This window comes from Acipenser ruthenus, chromosome 22, assembly GCF_902713425.1.
Source record: "Acipenser ruthenus chromosome 22, fAciRut3.2 maternal haplotype, whole genome shotgun sequence".
NCBI classification, from domain to species: domain Eukaryota; kingdom Metazoa; phylum Chordata; class Actinopteri; order Acipenseriformes; family Acipenseridae; genus Acipenser; species Acipenser ruthenus.
In genome coordinates, this window is record NC_081210.1 from 27322223 (window position 1) to 27346580 (window position 24358).

At 38.0% G+C, this 24358-nt stretch overlaps 3 protein-coding genes across 3 annotated transcripts; 2 read left to right on the forward strand and 1 right to left on the reverse strand.

Annotated features, from left to right (window-relative positions):
* Window positions 1–2006: 2006 nt before the first annotated feature.
* On the forward strand, window positions 2007–6018 carry LOC117431607 (CDKN2AIP N-terminal-like protein). Its single transcript, XM_034052715.3, has 3 exons — window positions 2007–2318; window positions 2714–2813; window positions 3612–6018. Exons 1-3 carry the CDS (start codon window positions 2107–2109, stop codon window positions 3618–3620), a joined length of 321 nt encoding a protein of 106 aa, XP_033908606.2. The 5' UTR covers window positions 2007–2106; the 3' UTR covers window positions 3621–6018.
* Window positions 4779–11248, reverse strand: LOC117431606 (ubiquitin-conjugating enzyme E2 B). The gene is made up of 6 exons (XM_034052714.3): window positions 11059–11248; window positions 8752–8832; window positions 8390–8415; window positions 8027–8116; window positions 7340–7428; window positions 4779–6401 (listed from the first exon to the last, which is right to left on the reverse strand). Exons 1-6 carry the CDS (start codon window positions 11100–11102, stop codon window positions 6273–6275), a joined length of 459 nt encoding a protein of 152 aa, XP_033908605.1. The 5' UTR covers window positions 11103–11248; the 3' UTR covers window positions 4779–6272.
* Window positions 11249–13664: 2416 nt separating this feature from the next.
* Window positions 13665–23376, forward strand: LOC117412785 (cyclin-dependent kinase-like 3). The gene is made up of 12 exons (XM_058996624.1): window positions 13665–13832; window positions 14572–14766; window positions 15041–15219; window positions 15613–15725; window positions 17188–17327; window positions 17660–17748; window positions 17850–17994; window positions 18731–19002; window positions 19969–20077; window positions 20803–20847; window positions 21253–21418; window positions 23224–23376. The coding sequence occupies exons 1-12, from the start codon at window positions 13665–13667 to the stop codon at window positions 23361–23363; spliced, it is 1761 nt and encodes a 586-aa protein (XP_058852607.1). The 3' UTR covers window positions 23364–23376.
* The last annotated feature ends 982 nt before the right edge of the window (window positions 23377–24358 follow it).

Consider the following 24358-nt stretch of genomic DNA (forward strand, 5'->3'; position numbering starts at 1 on the left):
TTTTAATTCCATGGGTTGTTAATGAAATATTTTCACACCACAATATTCTTCTGCCGATGCCAGTGGTGATGCTGGGTGTATGAGGGGGTGCATTGGCAAACATTCTCATTCCGGGTATGGGGTAATCACCTTTTCATAACGATGCTGGAAAAGTGTTCCTCAATCTATATCTATATCTATCTATATCTATAAATTGTATAGATATAAATTGTATAAATTGTATTGCAATCCTTGGTACTTGTAGACATGTTTCTTCAGCTGAGTTTATTGGACTGCCATCCAATTTTACTTTGAAGCCCTAAAATATTAAATGTTCTATTAAGCATTTATATATAAAAAAAATTGCTACTGCACTCAGTAAAGACTGGCCAGGCTAGACCTTGCTTAGCTTCAAGGATCTGACAAAAGCTGACTCCAGCAGTGCTGTAACCACAGTTGCTATTGTTGTATAATCAGGACCCTCTTGCAAGTGAAAGAAAATGATCAGAGCTAGTAGGGGAACCGAGGGGGCATGTGTCGTTCTGGCAGCCAGTTATATACACAGTGCTAGCAGAGTAGAAAAAAGGAACAGTGTGCATTTCCAGTGCGGTGTATTAGCCCCCATTGTTCAGGGACAATTTTACTGAGCTACTGCCTTTCAGACAAGCTTTAAAACACAGCACAGACTGACTGCGGCTGAGTGCTGTGAGGAGAGTGCTCACTGTGCCAATAGCCTTTTATACCTGACAGGGGCGTCACGAGTCTCAGCTCTGCTTTGATGTACACAGGAAAGCAATTAAAGGCTGATTCGGCTTAAAAGAATTAGAAGGAATATATGGGGCAGGGCTTGGCAGTGCTCAGATTCATGCAGACCAGTTAGTATAATTCTGAATCATTTTGAAATTTCAAGGAAGGTTCTCATACTTGGCTGACTCACTCACCCTTCTCTAAGATAAATGTGTATTGATTATGGTACTATAGTTAAACCATTGTACCTACCGTGTCATTCTATTGCTGCCCATGACAATAATTAAGTAAGGGAAGGGAACACCAATAAGGTCCTGCACAAGTATAAGCAATTATTGGGCCAGCAAGACCTTTGAGCAGACACCCCATTCGTTGCAGAAGATCCCAAGAAATACCCCTCTTCTGTAGGGTTTGCAATAAAAACACTGTGCTGAAACTAAAGCTGAGGGAACATGAAGCCTCTTTGTGGCTTGGAACTTGGTTTCAAGAGACTAGGTTTCCACGGCACACCAGTTGAGACTTGAGGTTTGATACAGCAAAGTTGGCTCGAACTAGGTCTGACAGTCTCCTGGAACCAGCTTTCAAGCCACTGTTCCTGAAAAGGTGTCTTTGTGTTCCCTCATTTTAACAGAACTACTGTTCTGGTGTACAGTGTATGCATTGTTGTTTCAACTTGTTCACTTGTGTGTACCTTATTGCATGACTTGGCAGTGGAGACACTGCACAAATAGCCCTGCCAGCAAGCGTCATGATGCAGCGCCACGCTTTTATTTGAATCAGAAGGGGATTTTTTTTGTTCTGTTACTTGTCTGAACGAGTTAAGAACATAACAAAATACCCTCTGTGATTAAATGTATTTACTGGCTGCGGTAAGATGGAATAAGGCTTTTGAAAAAGCTTTCGCCCAAGTGTATGATTGTCAGTGCTTGAGACAGATGTTTTCGATTGTTTATTTCAAGATATGTCATTCAGTTATGCTTTGCAATAGAGAATAAAGAGCTTGTTATTGCATAATTTAAAGGATTTTGAAAACTGACCATTTTTTCTATCATTATCTTAATTTACACATACCGGTACATGGAGTCCAGATGGTGTGATGCGAATACATAATACCACATGACAATGCATGGCAATGTATAAAAGCAATTATTTCACTCATATTTTCTGCTGTGGTACTGTGTGTACAGCTGTTTTTATAGGTCTCCGCTAGGTGGCGCTGTGTAGAAAATGCTCATCATACTCTATATATAGTACCTTCTTTTTTGTGTTTCCGTGGTCTGTGCGCGCTTAGCATTGTGGGACAGTCTCACGCTTATTTGTTTCCTTTCTGTGTTGTTTGAATTTAAATTGCTGAGAAAGAGAAGGGGAGAGTCGCTAGTAATGGCCGGGGACGATGTTGAGGACTTCTTGAAGCAGAACAGAGATTCCGCGGATTTAGTTGAGAAATTTCAGTCCATTTCTGAGAGCGAAAAACAATGGAAGTTCCGGAGAGAATTCATCTTGAGAAATCTTTCAGAATTTCAGGACACAAACATTGACCATCTCCTGTCTTTGTCTATGGTTTGGGCGAACCACGTTTTTCTGGGTTGTCGGTAAGCAAACGTTTGTTATGTTGTAACATAACTGAATTTGAGCTCCTGTACTTCATTGCGATTGCAAATGTCACATCGTCTTAAATTTGGATTAATCCATTCCTGGTTATTGCTATGGGTTAAATGCACATCCAAGCTTGTTACCTATGCACTGGGGCTAACCAGACTTGTAATACCTGGAAAGGGTGAAACTGCTATGAGGTAGGAGTCTTTTAACATTCCTGCTTGCCCCTGCCAGGGATTATATTATACCCTTGTTGTCACAAATCTGAGTACGGCAGTATAATGATCTATACAGTAATGGACCCCGATTTGTGTGTTCCAGCCAGAGCCAGTACACACAGAAGTACTGCACTGTTCACTGCTATGCCTAAAGAGTGTGTTTCTCAATGCAGTTACAGCCAAGACCTCATGGAAAAAGTGAAGGAAATGGCAGAAGATATTGAAGTCGAAGATGCACCCGTGTTTAAAACACGAGATGAGATCATGAAGCAGGTAAACGGGTTGTCATGTAATACCCTAATCTATACGATCACTGTTAGCAATGTGTTTTAATGGGTAATAGAACCTTATTCATATTTTTATGACATGCTTTCCGTTAAATATATCACAATCAGTGCCAGACCGTTTTGTTATAAGGCATCACTTTTAATAAGTTTGAAACGTGTGTTGTAGCAGAATACAATAATTGATTCGACTTAAATCGTATAGGGCTTGCATAAATTCTGTTGGTTTGGGGTGAATCGACACAGGCTATAGCTGATCTACATGATGTGAAGTGCTGAATCGTGTTACTGTCACAGGAGCCCCGGGGAACACAGTAGGGGAAACAAAACAGCAACTTCATGCGAGCCCTGAATACTGTAGCTTGGTAGGGAGATTTGCTGGTCAATAATGTTTAGGATCACCTGTTATTATTGCAATAAAACAAATGATATTAAACACATCCGAAACGTGTTACTAAGATTCGGAGTTCCTGCTTATTAGCTTTGATCCTTGTCTTGAAAGCAGCACGTGTCTGTTTCAATAGCCTGTGTAGCATAAGCGGTGCCTCAACAAAAGCAGCAAGTAGATAGTAATTCGAGCCCAGCCGATTGAAATAATAACATGGGGGTTGTTAATAAACTGAAGGTCATTTTTATTAGAAAGCAGGAAAGAATGGACTAATCAATACCCCTCCAGATTTAAGCAAGGGTTGCAATCCTATAAACTCCACCATGGTAATACAGTGAGTGCAATGAATGAAGAGATGTGTTTTCTCTAACTTTGTTTCTGCTTGTCTGCTTCCTTTAGCGTTCATAAGAGTCCCAGAATACAATGCATTGAAAAGAAGATTATCTGCAGCATAGTGAGGAGCGTATCTGAGTGGGATCTGCATTGGATCTTCTGTTATGGACTATTTATTCTCAGGCTTGTAAAGACAAGGACGTTTGTTTTTTAAGGAGTCTTTAAAATGTATTAGGAATGAATCAGATAGAATTGAACATCATAAGATCAATGAAGTCAGTAATTTTTTAGATTAGACCTTGTACAAATGGTTACTATTTGGAATAGTTTTAGTAAAAAAAAAAAAGCCAACAAATTAGGTATTTAACAATGTAAACAATTAAGGATATTTTAAAATAATGTGATATCTTGTAATAATTGTAAGTCACCCTGGATAAGGGCGTCTGCTAAGAAATAAATAATATTTTAAGAGAAATAATTTAACACCACCAAATATTTTAATTACTGTTCTAAATAAAGTACTTTTTTTAAAAACAGTAAACATACTTTTTTTTTTTTTTTTTTAAAGAAATGTCTGTAGAGAATGTATTTATTGCATTCACAAAATCTTAAGATTTTTTACCTAAAAAAAAAAAAGTATTTTATATTTATAGTGGTACATATCTGCATATGGTTGCAGCAGACTTTAATAATCTGTTTAGACAAAAATGTTACGATTTTATTCTTAATCTGGTCACTTTCAAAATACCCATCCTTATTATGCAATCTCACAGTAATTCAATCTGCAACTCTTAAACATTAAGGTCTCCTGGTAACAATGCTTCCAGCACCCCTGGGGCTAATCAAGCTTGTATTAAAACATGGGACGGGTGAAACTGCTCTGCAATAGGAGTCTTTACTGTACACGATGCTTGCAACAGTGGTGCTAAGTGGCATTTTGGGGCCTTTGTCCACTATTATTTGAACACCATCCATAAATATTAAAGTCATAGGATACAGTACAGTTGTACTAAAAAGCAACTTGATAATAAAATTAGACAATTGTTGTGACTGTCAATTTTGCATGCAGCACCATTTATGTTTGCAAAACTGAGGTCACTTTTGGGAAGAACCTTGGCCACCTAACCACACTTTAGGCAACGTGGCAAGCAGTGCTAACTGTGGAGCCACCAAATACACATGTATCATTTCTGGATGGGTATGGGAGGCAGTAACTGGATACTGGTAGCCATCTTAAAGTCTGTAAAATGTTTTTATTGTGTTTATACAGCATATCAGAAGTATACATCGTGTCCTAATAAATTCACAGAAACTAGCTTTATAACATCTCCCTTTCCATTAGGTCCAGTGAAAACCAAGCACTACAGCTGTGTGCAGACAATCACCACTATTTTCTCTAAATAAAGTCTGATTAATTAACACATTTCTCGGCTATCCATAATTGCTTTGTTTTTGCTTTTCAGTTTCTATTACACTTAGACAAGGTGCACAAATACTCCTCTCTTCAATTACCTTTAAATGTAAGCCACAAAGAAATGAACAGAACATGTATGTTTACCCCAAAACCTTTATCTTTAGTAGATGCGTGTATCATACAGAAAACAAATACCTGCATCATTTCCATAGCAGGTGGCAAGTAATAATTTAGTACTCATGTGATTATCACAATTCTTGTTTAAAAAACATAAATGTGATGTTTCTTTCCACCTAGAACTATGCCACCTCTCTCCAGAAAAGAAGGGCAGACAATAAGCTACCTAAACTTCACGGCATGTTATTCTACAACCCTCCATGTTACAACATCAGACATCTGAACTATTCCATCTGATCAGAACTCGTTGCATTCAGGCAGGTTTGTGAACACAGTTGGCCTTTCTCTAGATTTATAAAAAGCAGTGACATAACTTAATTTTGCACTTAAATTGTGCAACTCCACAAAATGTACCTTTACAGTTTATACAAGAAAAGCCAGCGATTGCAAAGAATAGTTCACCCCCTTGCTGTTTGAAATTGTATTTGTTTTTCTGGGTGGGCCATAATATGCTGCTTGCTGTTGGGTTCAGGAATTTGGTGTCCAATCATCTTTCTTGCAAATCTAAATTGCCACCTGGTGTTTTTTTTATTTTTTTGTCCAAAGGTTTAACAGATTAATCTGAAAATCTTGAGTAGATGTGTACTATCTGGTTAACATCCACTTGGGTTTGGTTAGCTCCAAAACCACATTTGGGAGAGAGGAGACAGTGTGCTACTTTCTGTATTTAATATACGAACAACATTGTGGTTGATATAATTTGTTTGTTTTTATTAAATGTCTGTTGCTTTAAAAAATAAAAAACAACATCTGCCATTGCACCAATAAATCTGACAAAATTAGTATATTCTAAATGGCTGGTTTTCTTTAAACCAGGAAAAACATAAAAAAAATGGTTCTTTGGAAACTGAACAGTAACAGCATCCATCCAACAAAAAGAAAGATATAATACAAGTTTAGTTAGCAATAACTTATTTCACATCATGCAATAAAAAGAACACATTAAAAACACAAGAGTAACACAAACCTCAGTGGCTGGTATTCTTCAAACATGTTGGCAAGCACTAAAAGTCCAGATTTTTGTTTCTTTTTAAACCGGTGGCACTTAAGTATTTTTTTTTTTTTTTTCACTTTTTTTCTCAATGAGGTAAATGAAAGATTGAGTTTAACAGCGGTGAGAAGTACTCTTTTCATTGTTAGGAGTCATTCCAGCTCTGCTCTACAATAGCCGATACCCTCTTCTCGTATTCCCGTTTGTTTTCTTGGTAAAGCTGAGCAGCCTGGCTGTTGGCTGGACTGTTGGGATTTGGTTCATCCAACAGAGACTGGGGGAAAAAAAAAAAGAAACAATGTGAAAAATATTGTATTGTTTTTTAAATTGAATGCTTCTACAGAAAGTAAGTTATAACATTTTTACATGTTGTATGAGTGTATACAATACAACAGCCTTCTTACAGCACTGGAAGGTCTTATCTCATTGATTAAATCCTTTGGCCATTCCCTTATTCCCGTTCATACAAATTCAAACAATATGAATCTACCCTGGGAGTTTAAAATATATTATGCATTATAAAATAGATAGGAAACTTAACATGGTACAATTGTGCACACAGTGACTAAAGGGGTGTACTCCATTGCTTTTGACTAGTAATTGAAATGTTTGGCATCCAGATAACCAATTGAACCTATACAGTGTAGACATACAAACCTAACCCTAAGAGTTTGTGTTCATATGCAACCCACACCCACCCGATCAGGATTCGAACCAGCGAGCTCCTGATCATGTGAGCTTCTCTGGATGGCCCACTGGGGACCCTAAAACAAAAGCTGCTGTTTTTTCATTTGTCATTCACTCAAGGCCTGAACTACTGAATCACAATTTGATGGTGTAGTTGATTGGCCGGGAGACTGAGCAACTCGTCTAACATGCACAGCAGGCCTCGGATAACCCAGCAATCAATGAAACAGTTCTGCAGTAAATTTAGACCACTCAGGGTGATTGCTGACCCAGTTCACGACATCTGAAGATCATTCACTGAAACTCATCATCATAGGCACTGCAGCTGTTAACCAAGCTTAACATTACATATTTATGAGTAGCAGGGCTTATTAATGCGTGATCAGCAGATATAATGTGGAGTCCAACTGAGGCCCCTGGTTCATTACAGTAAAGCAATCAAGTACCAATGACAGAGCTACTGCAGCAATGCTTTTATTTGTATTCAGAAATCTAGGGAACAAAGCAGGGTAATGAAAGACAAACCTGAATAGAGGTCAAAATAGATGAAACATCGTATGTTGGACTCCAGCGATTCTGTAAGATATCTAAACATATACTTCCATCTGCATAAACTGTAAAGAAATATATATATATATATGTTAAATTGTAAGCTGCATAGTCATTGGAAAAAAATAAAATATAACATATATCAGCGCGATAGCGGCTGGCAGAGCCAGGTCAGTGTGATGGAGAATTGTTTTGTCCAAGTTTTTGCGCTAAAATAACTCAAAAACGGCTGCGTGTTTAAACACCACATCCAGCAGGCAGATTGTACTCATTGACTAGGAGTGTCTTTTATTAGAACCGAAAAAATTGACAAAAGTGTTTAGCGAGTTATTTAAATTTTTCTTTGCATGCACAGATTGTTTTGCTAACTCATAAATTACGCATGTACAGTCGGGCTCCACCTCCAAGAGTACGTTAATATGGGAAACACTATCACTAATGAAAATTAGAAGGACCTCTTGTTTTTCTTCATAACTTAAGTTATAATTATCCAATATTTACAGATGAGGTATAATTGCCTCTATAGTGCACGTTAATACTTCTGCTACTATGGGACTAATTTTGTATGTAAAGGCAACATATCAACTCAAACACACACACACACACACACACACACACAATTACACATGCGGCCGCATCCACTACAGTACACAGAGCACTTACCATTCGGATGGAACATTTTTGAGATGAATCGGACAGTGGGAGGTTTATTTGGGTATTCTTCAGAAAACTCTATCACTAGCTTAAAAGTTCCTTTAAAAGAAAAAATGAATAAAAAAACTCAAATCGAGGGAGCTAAAATAAAACCAAGCTAATATTCACAGGGAATATGTACTAAACAAAACACTGTACATGAATTTTAAAAGTCCTGCTTTATGAAAGAATATTGTTGCCTTAGACAGTTCAGATAAAAACTAAAAATAGCTTCAAAAACAGACCACACCTGTTACAAATACCCGTACTAACCATCAGGATTAACCCAAACACCCGACCCAACACAGTATTCTTATTTTTGTGAATGCTTACCATCTTCAAATGGTGTTCCCTCAGGCCTGTGAGGGACAAAAAAGAAGAATTTATTGTCATAATCATCATCATCATCATCATCATCATCATCATCATCATTCTAATTATTATTATGATTATAACACGCTCTTAAGAGGCATCTTCCTGAAACTTGTATAGACTGCTGATGGCTTCTTTAACAACAGAAAGATTCAGGAACATCGACCTCTAACAGCTCACATATTTATAGAGAGGTCTATATAGAAAACCTGGAAAGGTGGTATTGCAAACAGGTGGACTGATCCATGTACCATGTAGCCTACTCTCTGTACATCACTGTTTCATCATGTAAATAGCAACATCAGAGGGTTTAGGAAGCTCACCCAAATATTACTGCATTCCACAACATGATATTATTTTCAGATGGAGCCCCGCTCACCCCAGCAGGAGGATCTTCCTGAAGCCTAGAAACAAATTCATCAGTTTGTTAACAAGATTAATGCAAACCCAAGCGTGTCCTTTTGTGCATTTCTTTATGATCTGTTTAAGAGACAACATCTTCACTGGCAGCTCCCTCTAAGTTTAACATAGAAAAACAGTATCAATACTATGGACTTCCATCATGTTTTTCAATGCCAGTTTCTTCCTGCTTGCATAGTAAGTGCTGAAAGAAAGAATAAAAAGGATAAAGGAATTTCAACTAGATTCTCCTTAAATCTGCTTGTATTGTCCTTGTTAAGACAGATTCTTGATTCTTACAACAGAGAAACTTCTACACTCCTGTTTCTGCAGTGCACCAGCTGGGAGCTGTTTAAAAGCACACCTGATGCAATGCCTGAAAACCAGGTGGAATTGAAGGACAGGTTCCTTTAGTAAACAGCCTGGCATCTGTACTTGTACAGCTTCCCAAGCGCCGTCAATCCAGCAGGTTCTTCCGATACCTTCAGAATAGGGTGGTTTATGCGTTGGCTTCCATGAAGACTTGCTTGGTTTGTCGCCCTTAAAGGTTTCAAAGTGAGCTTTTAGTCAGCGTTTGCTCCACAGTAGGCTAGGAGAGAGCTGAACAGCCAGAGCCAGATTTCTACAACACCTTCAGGGAAAGCTGCCTAGCGAGGTGTCAGCAATTCACAGTCAAAGAACCGTGCTTGATCTGGATTCTATCCATAGCCCGCCTGACTTACAAATCTGAAACAAGTATCAAAATCTGCACACACACACAAACAATTCAATCAAACAAATGCAAATAGCTTGCAACATGAACCACACTCCCAGGTTTATGATGGGATATTAGGTACACCCTTCTAATGCTTAGAAGAGCAATCCCCCTTCGCACATGGAGAGCACAGAATTCTGCATTATATAAATACCTCACTGTGTTATTTTGCCCCTGGAATGCACAGAACAAACCTCTAGCCACTGAAAACCAACGTCAAAGAATGCTACATTTCCAAGAGTGCACAGTATGATTTTCGAATGTCAAAATAACTTCTGCCGTCTTGCAATTCAGTTTCAGATAGCCTGTAAATCTGTTTTGTTTATTTAAAGGTATGCATGTCTAATTTATGTAAGGTATTCAACATTTTAGACAGATCATTTGCATTCCCTATGAGAAGATAATGAGCTTGACGTTCATTAGTGCTCTCAATACTGTCCATATGACAGCACAATGCATAATCCAGGGAGTGAATCAGTTTTGGCGACTACGACCTTAGACTGGGATGGGCCTAGAATCCCCTTACACACACTGTATGTTGCTAAAACAGATAAGCAAAAGAGAAAAGAAAAAAAGAGACCCATTTCCTTCATCACAAAGGGCATCCAATATTCATCCAGCACTGGACTCATGAAGAATTGAGATGAATAGAGAGACCAGCCGGAGTGAGGCTACAGGTATTTCAAGGAACATCAGAGTGCTCTTGCAGTCCACCATGTCCTAGCTTCAGCAGCTACACATGAATATGGTTGATATTTAAAGTACTGGATCTGCTTGTCCCATACACCGTGCATTTCATTTGCTACGGCATATCTGTGAACAGTTTAGCGTCCCGAGTACTACTAGCACCAGCTCCATTTCTCTACCCAAATATTTGAACTGCTCTAAAAAAAAAAATACAACTTATAAGAATTATTTTTTTTCCCCCCTTGTGAAATAAATGACAAGCTCGATGTGGACAGAGTCGTTTTATTTCAATGACAAAACAATAGTTCCCCCTCCACTATAGTACATTAAAACACTCGCTTTAAACATATTGCTGGAAACTTCCTTATTTACAAAATCATTAATATGTTTTGTACAAATATAGGTAAACTTTTAAGGTAATGTTACATTATTATTATTTTAACAATTACAAAAAATATAAGAAGCGTCACATAAATGTTATGTACAGCTGAGCAGTACTGCACACATTCGTACAGTCCCGTATGTACAATACAACAGTAAAGGCACTTCAAATAAATATATTCCTGAGTCATGATCCTGGAAAAAAAAACCCAATTAAGGCTGCAGGTCGATAGCAAAGAAAAACAAACGCTTACTCGCTAACTGTCACCCTCAGAGCTATTTTTAATCTACCGAAACAAAGATACAGCAAGTGATCTGGACCTGTTTCGACCAAGCTATCGAAACTTACATACAGGAAAGGCCTACATCGCTAAGAAAAACAATCCTCTGAAAAATCGGAAGGACTTACCTTTTGAAATCTCTCATTAGTCGTCTTCGGGCTGGCGTAGACATGGTTCTAGATGTGAATTTTAGTTTATTTTAACCATAAAACCGTTCTTTGATACGGAAAATCTTCAGATAATTTCACCTCTTGTCTTTTTTTTTCTTCTTGCAAACAACCAGGATGACGTCATAGAGCTCGCCAGGAAAAAAATAAAATAACTGAACATTCGATTGGAACAGTCCACTTTTATCTCTGGCCGATGAAAAACAAAATAAACAAACACAATGTCGAAGCTCGTTTAATGTACTTTAGTTGGAAATTAAAAATAGTTTGTAAACAAGACCAGTTTTTTCCTTTTTCGTCGACGTGTCTTAAATGTAGCTTTATGCATTTTACGTGAACACCCCTCTCCGTTGCAAGGAGTTGGTCTTGACTTGTCAGTGACAAGCCCTGTGTTAAATGATCTGTCCTGCTTGCTTTCGTAATTACCATGGCTGAAAATGAACACGTAGGGCTGTGCACAGCAAGCCGGTAAACAATTGGTAAACAAATTGGAGAAGGGCATATTACTACAGAGCAGACCGTTGCATGTATGAAGAAGCGAGATGCATTTGCAAAGCAGAAAAATACACAAATTACAATAACATTAACAAAATGATTGCGGTTTCAACAATTTATTTCCAAACACAGTATATTTTGTCAGCTACCTCCTCTAAGTGTCGTGAAAGTGGATGCTATTCATTTACTACCAATGCATAACGACTAGGTGGTCTATTTGTACACCATGTTCACACCAAGAAATGCCTTCAGCAATGCTGACTGCTAAAGCCTTGACTGATAGAGTCATATGCACCGATTCAGAGAGCCAACTTTCAACAGACAAAGCCTTACCCGAAACAACTGCTTTATTGATTCCTGAGTCCTATCGTTTTACATCGTGATTGATTGCTTGAAATTCTGGATGTATTAATTAAACATAATAAATAATGCTTTGCATTCTAGATATTTTTTTGTATTATTATTATTATTACACAAAATGATATTTTTTTTAAATTACATTTTCCATTAATTCTTACAGAATAGAACATCAAAACATCTTGTGAAAAATCTGTGAGAATCTGCTTTAGGTATTAAAAAAGGGGTAAGGATCCTTGTTCTGTGGGTTAAAGCGTGTGTAATAATACTAGACCCCTTCTGCTGATGTGCATAGGCAACTGCAGTGCATGGGGTTTAAGGTGAGGTCTTATTTCCAGTAGCACAGGAACCAAATAGAGAAAGGAAAGTACTGTATATACGTCAGTGATATACTGTACAATGATAAACAGCAAAGCAATTAGGGACACGGTGTGAGCATCTGAGGCTATTATATGTATTATAACTTTCATGAAGTTCTCAACATAGATGTCACAATAAGAATGTCAACCTTTTATAGTGTGCAAGGCACACAGGTAATTATTGTGCGCTGTCATTAAGCATTATCACCAGGTATATCCGGCCATGTAGCTCCTAAACACATCTTAAGACTGGCTGGATTCTATTTCTGATCATCTATTAATCAACCCGCAATTATGATATCAGAGCAGAACAGTTCAAACAGCCCTCTGCTGTTACTGTGTTTTAGTGAAATATATCATTTTAAAGTGTAATATAATTGCAACATATATGCACATATATGCACCTATAAAACATAATGCAGTGAAGTGGCACTTGTTTTCTGTGTGCTATTCTGTAAGTTCCAATCACATTCCAGAATGCTTCTTATTGTGATCAACTTTGAACACTGGTCATTGCTATGGTAACTAGAATTTAGACCCTTCTGTAACATCTACTGTATCTGACACACTAGAGTACAATAATATAAGCAGATAGAGGGAATAGAATGAAGGTATTCCAGCTGAAAACTTGTGAAGAATACCCTGCAGACAAATGTGTTCATGCAGAGAACAGATGCTAGAAACATTCTGGAAAAACCTGAAATCTAAAAACCGTGCCATTTCTTTTATAGAGAGTAAGTATTTTTACATGGTTTACATTTTCAGACAATCTAGCTAAGACTGGTTCTACTTTAACACTATTTCACTATATTTTAACCATTTCACGGCTGGACAGCTATGTTAAAACACAGCATATCATCTTATTCTGATCTTATTTTATTAGACAAGAGGACATTTACAACAATAATAATAATAAAAAAGCGAATGTCCCTTAAAAGTGAATGTACACACCTAGAACCTTGCAGTGAGCGGTCAGGTTTAATGCAGATGTTGCAAGCTCCTATTTCTCAGTAACATGACGGGATTGTACACACTACACTGTGCTTTCTTTCTGCTGCTCAGTGTATTTGATCTTAGCTCTCCACTTTAACAAGGCTTTTTTATTTCCAGTGTGTACTTGCACAGAGTCAGCTTATTCTGCGATCACAGCAGATTTACAGGTTTATTTACAGTTTGGCCTAGTCAGTACATATAGATATCAGAAATGATATAATAGTAAAATAGTTATTTTAATTAACTCTTCAGGTGCTGTTTGTCTAATTCAGTTTGGTATCAACAAATCGACTGTATTACACTGACATGCATTTTGTGTGTATTTTTGCTTTGTAATGAAGGGTTCTAGGACTGAGAGGAAGCATGGAGATGTATGATAATCTTGGCATAGTGGGTGAGGGGAGCTATGGAACGGTCATGAAATGCAAGCATAAGGAGACAGGAAGCATCGTAGCCATTAAGAAGTTCATTGACAAGGACGAGGACAGGAACTTGAAGAAAATTGCTATGAGAGAAATCAAATTTTTAAAGGTGAGTGCAATACGCACCAGGGTTTATTCCTTAGCTATTGTAGTACCCATTGTGTCCCCAACTGATCTCACACATCTTTGGTCTTATTTTCCACTTTGGTCTAATTGCCCATATAGTATATACCTTTACTAGTGGCGAATATATATGATCTTTTTGACTCCCTCCATTGTATATTCTTGTCATGCCAAGTGGTTTCAACAAAGTGTGTAAGAAAGGCAGCATAAGGCACAGACGTCTGCCCAGGGTTCACACTGTGAGTCAGGGTGGTAAGGCAACACAAGCTATTGATTCCCTGCACTTGCTTTATTCACTAGACCAGCTCATGAAGTCTTCCTGCACAAGTAAATCTGTCTCCCCAACCCTGTTAAATACAGATGTTATTTCTCCAATTCTTCTAATGTGATATAAACCATGCTAAATCAGGAAGGAAGGTTTTAAAAAGTCTACGTCGTCCATTTTATGACCCTTAACAAGTAAATGCCATTTCATCTTCTTAAGGCCAGGGATGACAGTAATTTAATGACATTTTTTTTTATTGGATTCTAACTTTGGATTTTGGATCTTATCCTAGTTTGGATATAAACAAATAGCAGCTGTCAGATGGTAAGAACTATAGCGAGCTCCATCGTTTCAAAGCAATGGTAAATGACATCTTCAATCACAGCTGCAATTATCGTTCTGTCATGCAATTCTGAGCCTGAAGAAAAGTTCTTCCTTGTGCTTTTATTTCTTCTTATAGCAATTTAGGCATGATAATCTGGTGAACCTGTTGGAGGTGTTCAGACAGAAGAGACGTTTGTTCCTGGTCTTCGAGTTCATTGACCACACTATTCTAGAGGAGCTGGAGCGCTATCCTCGCGGGCTGGAGGGTAAACGGCTCAGGAAACACCTCTTCCAGATCATACGGGCTACAGAGTATCTTCACAGCAACAACGTGAGGACAGGGCACTATAAACAGGGCTGCTATAAAGTCAGTTTGAGTTTATATATCCAATCATGCTGTAGCTTATCAAACTGACAGAGGAATTTGGCTTTAGCAAAGATATACCCCAAGCCAAGTGATGTTATACCATATATTTGAATTATTACTAGATAACATAGATTAATGCAACTTTTCCTAAATGTACAGTATGTGCCAATAGTTATTGATACACCCTCTTATTCAGATTGTGAGCAGCTCAGCTGTCATGATGTGGTTTGTTCGACAGATAATCCATCGAGATATCAAACCTGAGAACATCTTGGTCTCAGAATCTGGCATTGTGAAGCTCTGTGATTTTGGTTTTGCCCGGACGCTGGAGGTCACGAGAGAGCCATTCACAGAATACGTGGCTACTCGATGGTACCGGGCCCCAGAGTTATTGGTGGGGGACAAAAAGTACAGCAAGTATGTTTTGATGTAGGCATAGGGAATAATCTCTTACATGAATAGAAAATACAAGCTGATGTTCCAGTGTTTGAAATACATAAAGCACACAAAGAACTGAACTGGGAACCAGTGAAGATATTGAAATAAAAGTAGTTAAGTCATCTGACTGCCTGCCTTTATGCTCTAAGAATTAAAGTAATCTAGAGCATTGTGAGATCCACTTTATGCAAGGAGATACAATACTGTTTTTGCAGACATTGAAAAATGACTTTTTTTTGTATAAACCTTGAAGAAATGTGTCTACTTGACTGTAGACTTTCTGATTTAAGAAAGTCTACAGTCTATTATGTAAAAACACAACAAAAAATCACCAGGCTATATTAATCCTTGTAAATGCTTTCTGTATCTTAGACCTGTAGACATCTGGGCATTAGGGTGCTTGGCAATGGAGATGACCACAGGCATCGCCTTCTTAACAGGCAACTCTGACCTCGATCAGCTGCATAAAATTGTAATTAAAGTAGGTGAGTACAAAATGACAGCTGAACACTTTAGATTTTTAGTGGTTTGTAAAAGGAGTGAACCCATAATACAACAACCTAGTTAGACTAAAGCGACAAGCCACATAAAGATGCGATATCTACAAAAGGGGGCAAGTTATATACAAAAAAGGGTCACCCCTGTAAAGATGCTACATTGAAGTGGCAAACTTGCCTCCACCCCACCCCCAATTTGTGGGGGCCAAGATTGCCTCAGTTGTACAGTTTTCTTCCAGCCTTCGTCCCAGCTGAGCAGAAGTAACTATAGTGACTCCCATTTTGTAATATTCTATTTGTATTCCAGCATTTCAATTCTGTTTTAACAGACCTACACAGGACTGGTTAATCTCATTGAATCACATCAACCACCTATTGTCAGGGGTTATGTTAGTTGAGGCAAACCTGGAGGGCTGACGCTGTTGTGAAATGCACTAATAAAATCCAGGAGTGGCTTATTTTAGAAGGTATAGGCTCATCGATTCAACCCCTAACCCACTGTGCCACTTGGCTCTTCCACTGCTAGATTTCAACAAACAGGAATTACGTTTAAAGGATCTAGTTCAAGCAAACCCGTTTCCTTTTTAAAATCACACCTCAGCAGTTCTTTAAAGCCTTAATTGTTCATACATCACACCTCAGCAGTTCTTTAAACCGGGACAGATTTTTTTTAATGGTAAATCTTTTTGTGTAGTTGTTTTCCAGTTAATTAATCCTAATGGCTCCCACTAAATCCTAGCCTGGAGCTGCTTTGCTTCGGAGCCTGTCCCTGCACACTGTCCTCTCTGCTGTAAAGCTCCTTGAGAAGTTATGGCAATCCATCAGTGAAAGCCTGTGCTATCAGTGCTGGTTGAGCAGTGATTGATGTAAAGCATGAGATAGATCTCTTTGCTTATCTGTCTGCTGCTGTAAATATGTTGCTTGTGGATACTCTCTGAGATAATCTTCTGAGAGCGTGGGACTAGTCCTATCTTCCACGAAACAGGCATATACAGTAAGCATATATGCCTGGCTTTGACCCCTAATGTACATAATGCCAATTTATGTTACGCAGGAGTAAATTTGTCAGATATAATCTGCCCTATTAAGTAGCACCTCTCCTAAGGTCATCTCTTGTAGCAAGTTGGGCAATTGCTTGTAGCTTCTCTGTTCAACCACTTAGAAACTATTAAATAGAGCTTGCATTGTTGGGATCACCTTGCCTGATGGTGTTAGCCCAGCTCATTCCTTAGACCCAGTTGTACTGGGATCTGATTGAAGGTGACAGTGCCCTTATTCATATATACAGTATGTATATATGAATATATATATGATGATGATGATGATGACGATGATGATGATGATGATGATGATGATGATGATGATGATGATGATGATGATGATGATGATGATGATGATTCAGGCCTCTGCACAGTATGGACTATTTACTTTCTAATGCTTGATGTTATAGGGCCCTTGACTCTTCATCAACAGGAGCTTTACTTTCAAAACCCAGAATTTGCGGTGGCCAGACTTCCAGAAGTTTACCACCCTAGCAGTGCCAGAAAAAAATACCCCAAACTCAACCCTCTGCTAGCAGAACTGGTGCATGTAAGTTAGCATTTCTAATGAATAGTAAGAATCTGGAGGCTGCCCAAAACTAGATATGTACCTGTACCAATTTTTTGCTCAATCTCTTTGAAGTGCTTTTAAAAGGGTTTGACTGTACATATACAAAACACAACAATGGACAGTGAAAACAGCTTAATAGAATCACTGGGTATGGGAATCGACGGCATATTATTGAAGCACCGCTGTGTGTGGTCTAAACGGCGGTGTGCAGACATGATCACGTTCAGAGGGTTTTCGCTGGAGTTGTTGGGTTTGGAAATGAGCACTCTGTATATACTGCCCTTCCTCTTTGAGCGTTTCATTTCTTCCAGAGTTGTTTGCAGATTGATCCCATTGACAGGACTTCCTGCACTCAGATGCTCAACCATCGCTATTTCACAAAGGATCAATTTGCTGAGAAGTAAGATTCCTTGTTTATTTATTTGTATTATTCAAAATATGATTTTGAACTGAGCTGCATTAAAATTCCAGTTTTAAATGCAAGATACTGCATGCCAACAGATGTGTTCTAGAACTCCAGGTTCTGATTCGAAAGGAAGCTAAAAATAACTCCAGTCTGAGGCCAAGGACAAGTGCCCAGGAGAAGACACAGCTGGAGGAGCACCTACCAGCCACCATCAAGCAAAGCAATACAAAACAAGGAAAGGTTAGGACTTAGCAGTGCTGAGCACCACAGTATGGTATTGCTTAGAAGCTGACACAGACCCTGTATAATGCATTTATGTCCCATAAACCCATTGGTCCTGTTTCAATTGCTTTACCAGACTGTAGCCTGGTGGAATTGATATATGTATCTGTCTTAAAAGAAAATCTAATGATTTAAATGGGAGCCCAGATACAGACCCCAGACTGGTGGTGTTAAGGATTTAGATTGCACTGAGTGTTTGTTGCTATGATGTTAAAATGTGTCCATGGAGTTCTTTTATCCTGATCATAGCATGCACATAATTTACATGAAATTACTGAAACATTTTGAACAGATATGTCTGGTGCAGACACTATGTAATGGCTGTATATGCAAAATTAGAGCTATTAGGAAAATGAAAAGCTAGAGCTATTAGGAAAATGAAAAATCAAATCAGCATGACCTGCATCCACTTTATGCACATAAATTCTAGGTTTGACAGACAGACAAGACAGCCACCTCTTTTCTAGATATATATATATATATATATATATATATATATATATAGATCTCTAAAGTGTAAAATACAGACTGATCAACTGATCTCTCTCCACTGTCACCAGAAAAAAAACAAAACAGAGAAGGTCCTTCAATAAAAAATGAATTCCGGGTCTTTCATATTACAATAACAGAATACGTAACAGCAAGAACATGTTTTGCTTTCCTCCCACAACCCTGTTACATGGACTATGAAAAGGATATGAAGTCAAGAGAGAGAAAGGTGGAACCAAAACCTTCAAAATCAAAAGAGTGTAAAACAGAGGTCAGAACAGAGAAAGAGCGTCGTGCGGAGGACAGTCCATCCCTATACAGCTCACGATCCTCCTCAGAAAGCCCCGTAGCAAACACAGAGAGGGTCACTTCCCCGGCCCAGGCCGGTCTGCAGGCACCAGCCCCTCTGATCATGCCACCCATTCACCCCAACAATGGCCTGCTAGCCACTTCCAGTCTGGACACCAGTGCACCTCGGTGAGAATTTCACACGCTTCAAGACATTGTGTTCTGAACCATCAGGAAAATGAGCTCACATTTTGTGATTTTTTTTTTTTTCCCCAATCCATTCCAGTCCAGGATCTTGTTCCAGCCATGCCTGTAATAATTTAATTGAGCACCACAGAGAGCCTTTTTTAACAACTAGGGTAGATCTTTGATTGATAATTGGGTCTGATTGGAACAAAGTTCCAGACTGGGACTGATTGAAAGAGCCTCAGGAGTATCTCTAGTGCATACTGTTGATGTGATAGTGACTTGATATGAGAGTAAAGAGACTCTTATACTGTGTATAGAGAGTTGGAGCGCTCTCATTTAACACTGTTCTATTGTAAACTAAAGTTTGAGACTAGCTGCTCTGTCTCAATTATATCCTACCTCCTGAAACAACAAGAATATAGTTCTTTAAAGGGACATTTTAAAATACCAAAACAAACTCTGTAAAGTTGAATCACAAGCGCTTTGAATTTCAGTCATTTCAATGTTGAAATGAGGTTTGGTTCACATTCTAATATCCCTGGGTAATGTGGTAGCAATCCCCAATTGATAAAGAGTGAACTATCTATTATTATTATTATTATTATTATTATTATTATTATTTATTTATTAGCAGATGCCCTTATCCAGGGCGACTTACAATCGTAAGCAAATACATGTATCACAGTACAAGTAATAATACAATTAAGAGCAAGATAAATATCAATTAGGCCCATTGGGAGGAATGTGCATATTGTAGGTATGCTAGGTGCAGTTAGTCATATATAACCACATTTTCCATGAAAGAAAAACACTCCATCTCATTGGTTTGTGGGATTATTGCCAGTGCTTGCTTTCTCAAGGTAACTTTAAAATAGAAATCACTGTTAAATGGTATCATACTTCTCCACAGATTCACTGAATGTGAATCGAGCTGATGTTTCCGTATTTGCTTGTTACTGCCTTCAGGTGTCACCATGATAAAGTGAAAGACAAGAAAAAGCGCAGTCCTCTGGAGGTATTGGCACAAGAACCGGGCAGCGTCCAGCAGGGGGAAGCACTTCCTGCTGCTGCTAAGGTGAGACCCAGGGTACAGATTATTCATAGTGTGTCAATTATGATGATAATCCTGTAGCAGTTTTATTATTACCTCAACAAAGACAGTGTAAATTGTAAACCTAAAGAAAATGAAATGGTGGTGAGTTTTCAGTTACACATAGCAGATCCCATGAAAACAGAGCACTACAAGGATATCTGCCTAACACAGCCAGTCACTCTTATATGCAAACAAACACCCAATCATCGCTGCAAGAAAACATACAGAAACAAAGTGTGTGCCACAAGCGATTGTGCACAAAATATACCAGCTGCTGTAGCATTCAACTTCTCAAACAGACTGTTTATAACTCAGCACTCAGTGAGAGAGCTTTTAGAGCTGGTGGTGGCTGCTGATATCGGCTCAATAATAACATCTACCTGTAAGAAAGGAAGGAAGCTGTCAAAACATCTCAAAGGGAGGAAAGTGGGGGCCCAGTCCAATAGATCTACTGCACGATTGGTCACCAATAAATCGTAAACCTGCAAGCACACCCGGGCCCCAATTCATACATTCTGTTCTTCTATTGCAGTCGTTTCCAATCGTGCTGCATTATCATTCATAACCATTAAACGTTCAATGATGCTGAATTCAGACATGCTAAACAAAAATACATTTCTTAAGTTCTTATATATTATATGAGAAGCTGAAGAGAAGTACTCAGGTTTAAGTTTCTGTAGTAAAATGTTGTTTCGATTCCCATTTAGGGCTACTTGTACCATCTGCATGAGATAAGGAACAAACAAGAAGCGGTAAGATTGTACAGTGATTTTACTGGGCAATAAAATAAACAGTTGCTATTAGAACAGGAAAAATAGTTTTCATAAAAAATATTTAGAACATATGACAAATCTGCTGCATGCTAAACATTTTTAGATGATTGCCGCTTGATTTCTAGATGGCATATGCTGCTATTGTAGCTTTAATTGATTTAAAATGTAATGGACAGCATCCCTACACAAAACTTTCACCTAAGATCTTCAACAGCAAGGCTCTCCTTATAGTTCAGCTTATTTGTGGTTGACTGTTGGAAGTTTTGGATTGAAGTGCTGAATAAATAAACCTGGGATTGTGTGACGACAAGGTGCATTATAATTTGAAACAAAAGTGTCTTTAGTCTCTTTAGTTTCATTCAAACCAGTTCCATTGTTTAACAGTCAGAGAATGACATACTGCTTTCGTATTACACCCAGTATGACACATATGGCCCACATGGAGAGCTGCTGAACACGAAGAAAAAGAAAATGAAGCCTGGCAAGATTGAAGTGCGCTTTCCTGAACTTCCCATCTTGGGCCAGCAGATGGAGCTAAAGTGTGCAGAAGGTAATGTAAGAAGCACGGCTGCTGCTGTCTCTCCAGGTCTTGCTCTTACAGTCCATCGCGTGTTAAAGTGACTGTAGTTGTATCTTCATATATAGTAACTTTGTATGCTTTAAAGCCGCCGTCGAAGACATTTGAAGACTTACGATTGCAGGTTCAATTTTCAGTCCTTGTAGTGGTGGTTGTAAGAAAGACATTGCATTGAATAAGATTGGGTGAGATGCAGTATATTCTAGTATTGCATGGGGTTAGTAAAGTCACAAGTGATGTCCCATGTTTTACAGAGTGCTAGGGATTAGAGTGGTGTAATGCTTCTGGGACACACATTGTAGGTGCTGTTACCTCTTTGGATTAAGCCCGGTCATTCATTCCTGGAACGATTAAGCAAGCAGTCATTTGATTACATTGTCATTTGATTTCTACTCGTAACAGTGACTTCATTGTTGGGTATAGCTGTTTCCATGGAGGTGGATGATGATGTAGAATGGTGTGACATCTACACGTGTTGCTAGGGATATTCTTTCGGGATGATATTGCCACACACCTAACTACCCCCTGCAGTATGCATTCAGGTCTCTGCAGTGAAACAAATACCTGGCACCACTGTAGCAGTCAGCAGATCACTTCTTACACTCACATCTTTTTATTATGTGACCTTAGGAAATATAAAGTAGAAGGTTGCTTTTATTTATTTACGCTACATAACATAAAATATATATAAATAAACAGTGTACAATTATTAAGCTTGTTCATCATCATTATCATCATCATCATCATCATATTAATCACCAGACGTTTAAAAAGAATTTGCTGAATAATTCGTTCTTATTTTATCATCAATCTAAGTGATTTTTACATTTTTTATTCATGGAACCGGAATGGCAAAACCTTTCTAAGAGTGTATAATAACCTCAAAGGCCCCAGTATTTTAATATTTGTATCCTTCACTTTAGATTATTTTTTTGAACTGCTAATAATTGCCAAACCTTTGATGTGATACTTTATTCATTTACCAGTACTTTTAGCTTTGATGAAACAATACTTACGTTTATGAAAAAAAATATGTCCAGTAGTGAGTGCTCAAATTAAATTAGCTTCACCAGTAATCATAATTTATAGTGTTTATTGTTTTTAGTGTGCTGTATTTGATATCACTCATTTTAAATCTAATTTCCACCAGTAACCTAACAGTGATCATCTTCAGCACAGATGAGACGAGCATGTCTTATTAACAGGAATAAATGTCCCAGAAACACAGTAGCAACAAAACAGGTCAACAGGATTACAAGTGTGCAGAATTAGTTGATAATCTTGGCATGTCATTTTTACATACTGCACGTCCATGTGAAGATGCAGGCAGAAGGCATTAACAGCTGTATTAACAGCAGCCGTATCCAAATCTAATTTCACCAATGTGGTTTGGTGAGCCAACATTGTGTTAAAATCTGACAAAAATCAGCATGAGAATCACAGTTATATATTAACATCCTTCACTTATACCTTCTTTAAAAGCAACCTTCTAGCAAACAGACCTGTTTTCTTCATGCTCAATAAAGTTGGTCCGCTCCTGTGTTTGTACTTGTGCCATCTGTTTGATCTGCAGATCGCCTGCCCTTAACCAGTCTGGGAAGGCAGAATCACTGTGTTATTATGTTAAATTACACGGTGATTATGCACATGATTATGAAACCAGGATACTCAGCCTTGGCCAAGGCCAACAACAATGAGAAATAAATACCAAAAAAATGTCTAGTGTCTGCAAAACCTTGCTAAATTGAATATACATTTCTTTATTATTACCACACCAGCTAAACAGATTAAAAGTCTAAGGAAGGAGTCAAGGAAACCAGAAGAGTCCAAAATCCCTTCTCTTGTAGCATTTGATCAAAATCAAGGGAAACCACAGGTATTGTTTGGTCTTTTTTTAGATTGCTTGTATCTGAAGTAGTGGTCTTCTTAATAAACACATACTGCTTTAATCTACCACAAAACATTTAAAAAGATTCCAAGGACAACTATAAGTTGTCAGTAAACACAGGAAAGGAGGTATAATTCTGTTGCTCCATGAAACAACACTGACTGGGAAGTTAACTGTAAATAAACTGTAATACAGGTAGAGTGACGATGATTTCAGACACCAGAATACTAGAGATCTAGTTGGAAAGGATCTGCGTTTAAAGGGTTAAAATGATTCAGAAGTTGGAGCCTGTGACATCACAAACCACAGGGCACACATTGTGGGGTGAAATTGTGTTTATTTATTTTTATTGAATCTACTTCTCTTTATTGAATTTAACCCAGGCACACTAAACTGCTGTTTGCTTGTGTTTCAGATTTCTGCAGATTCAACGACTATCCCCAGCAACAAGACCCGCCTGACTCCCAAATAAAAGTCTCACAGAAAATATTATACCAATCAAAACGGGCAATTTACTTTGGCATGCATTATACAGACCAAACATCCTCTTCTGAGTATCCATTGTGGACCAACCTTTTTTTTCTTTTAAAGCTCTAAAAACACCATATACATCATGTTGGTTCTTCATAACCAGTCAGTGATGTGCTGGGGATTTTATAATGTAAACAAATAAACTTCTTAGTGTTTATATCTATTGTTTAAATACTTTGTTCTCTTTTTTATAATAATAATAATAATAATAATAATAATAATAATATGAATATGAATATGAATATGAATATGAATATGAATTTGAATACATTATGGGTATAAAGTAATGGTGTAGCCCTTTAACATTCACGGAATTTAGAGAGCATAAAATATTGTGTTTTGTAATGAATTTGACTTAGTTTTTCTTTTTATAAACCCAATGGAATGAAAATGAATTGATGGAAATGTAATAACATAATTATTTCCAGATACCTTTACACAGGGCATGGCATTTTCTGTAGCTGTTTGGCTGGGCTGTGCAAGGAGGCTGAGTG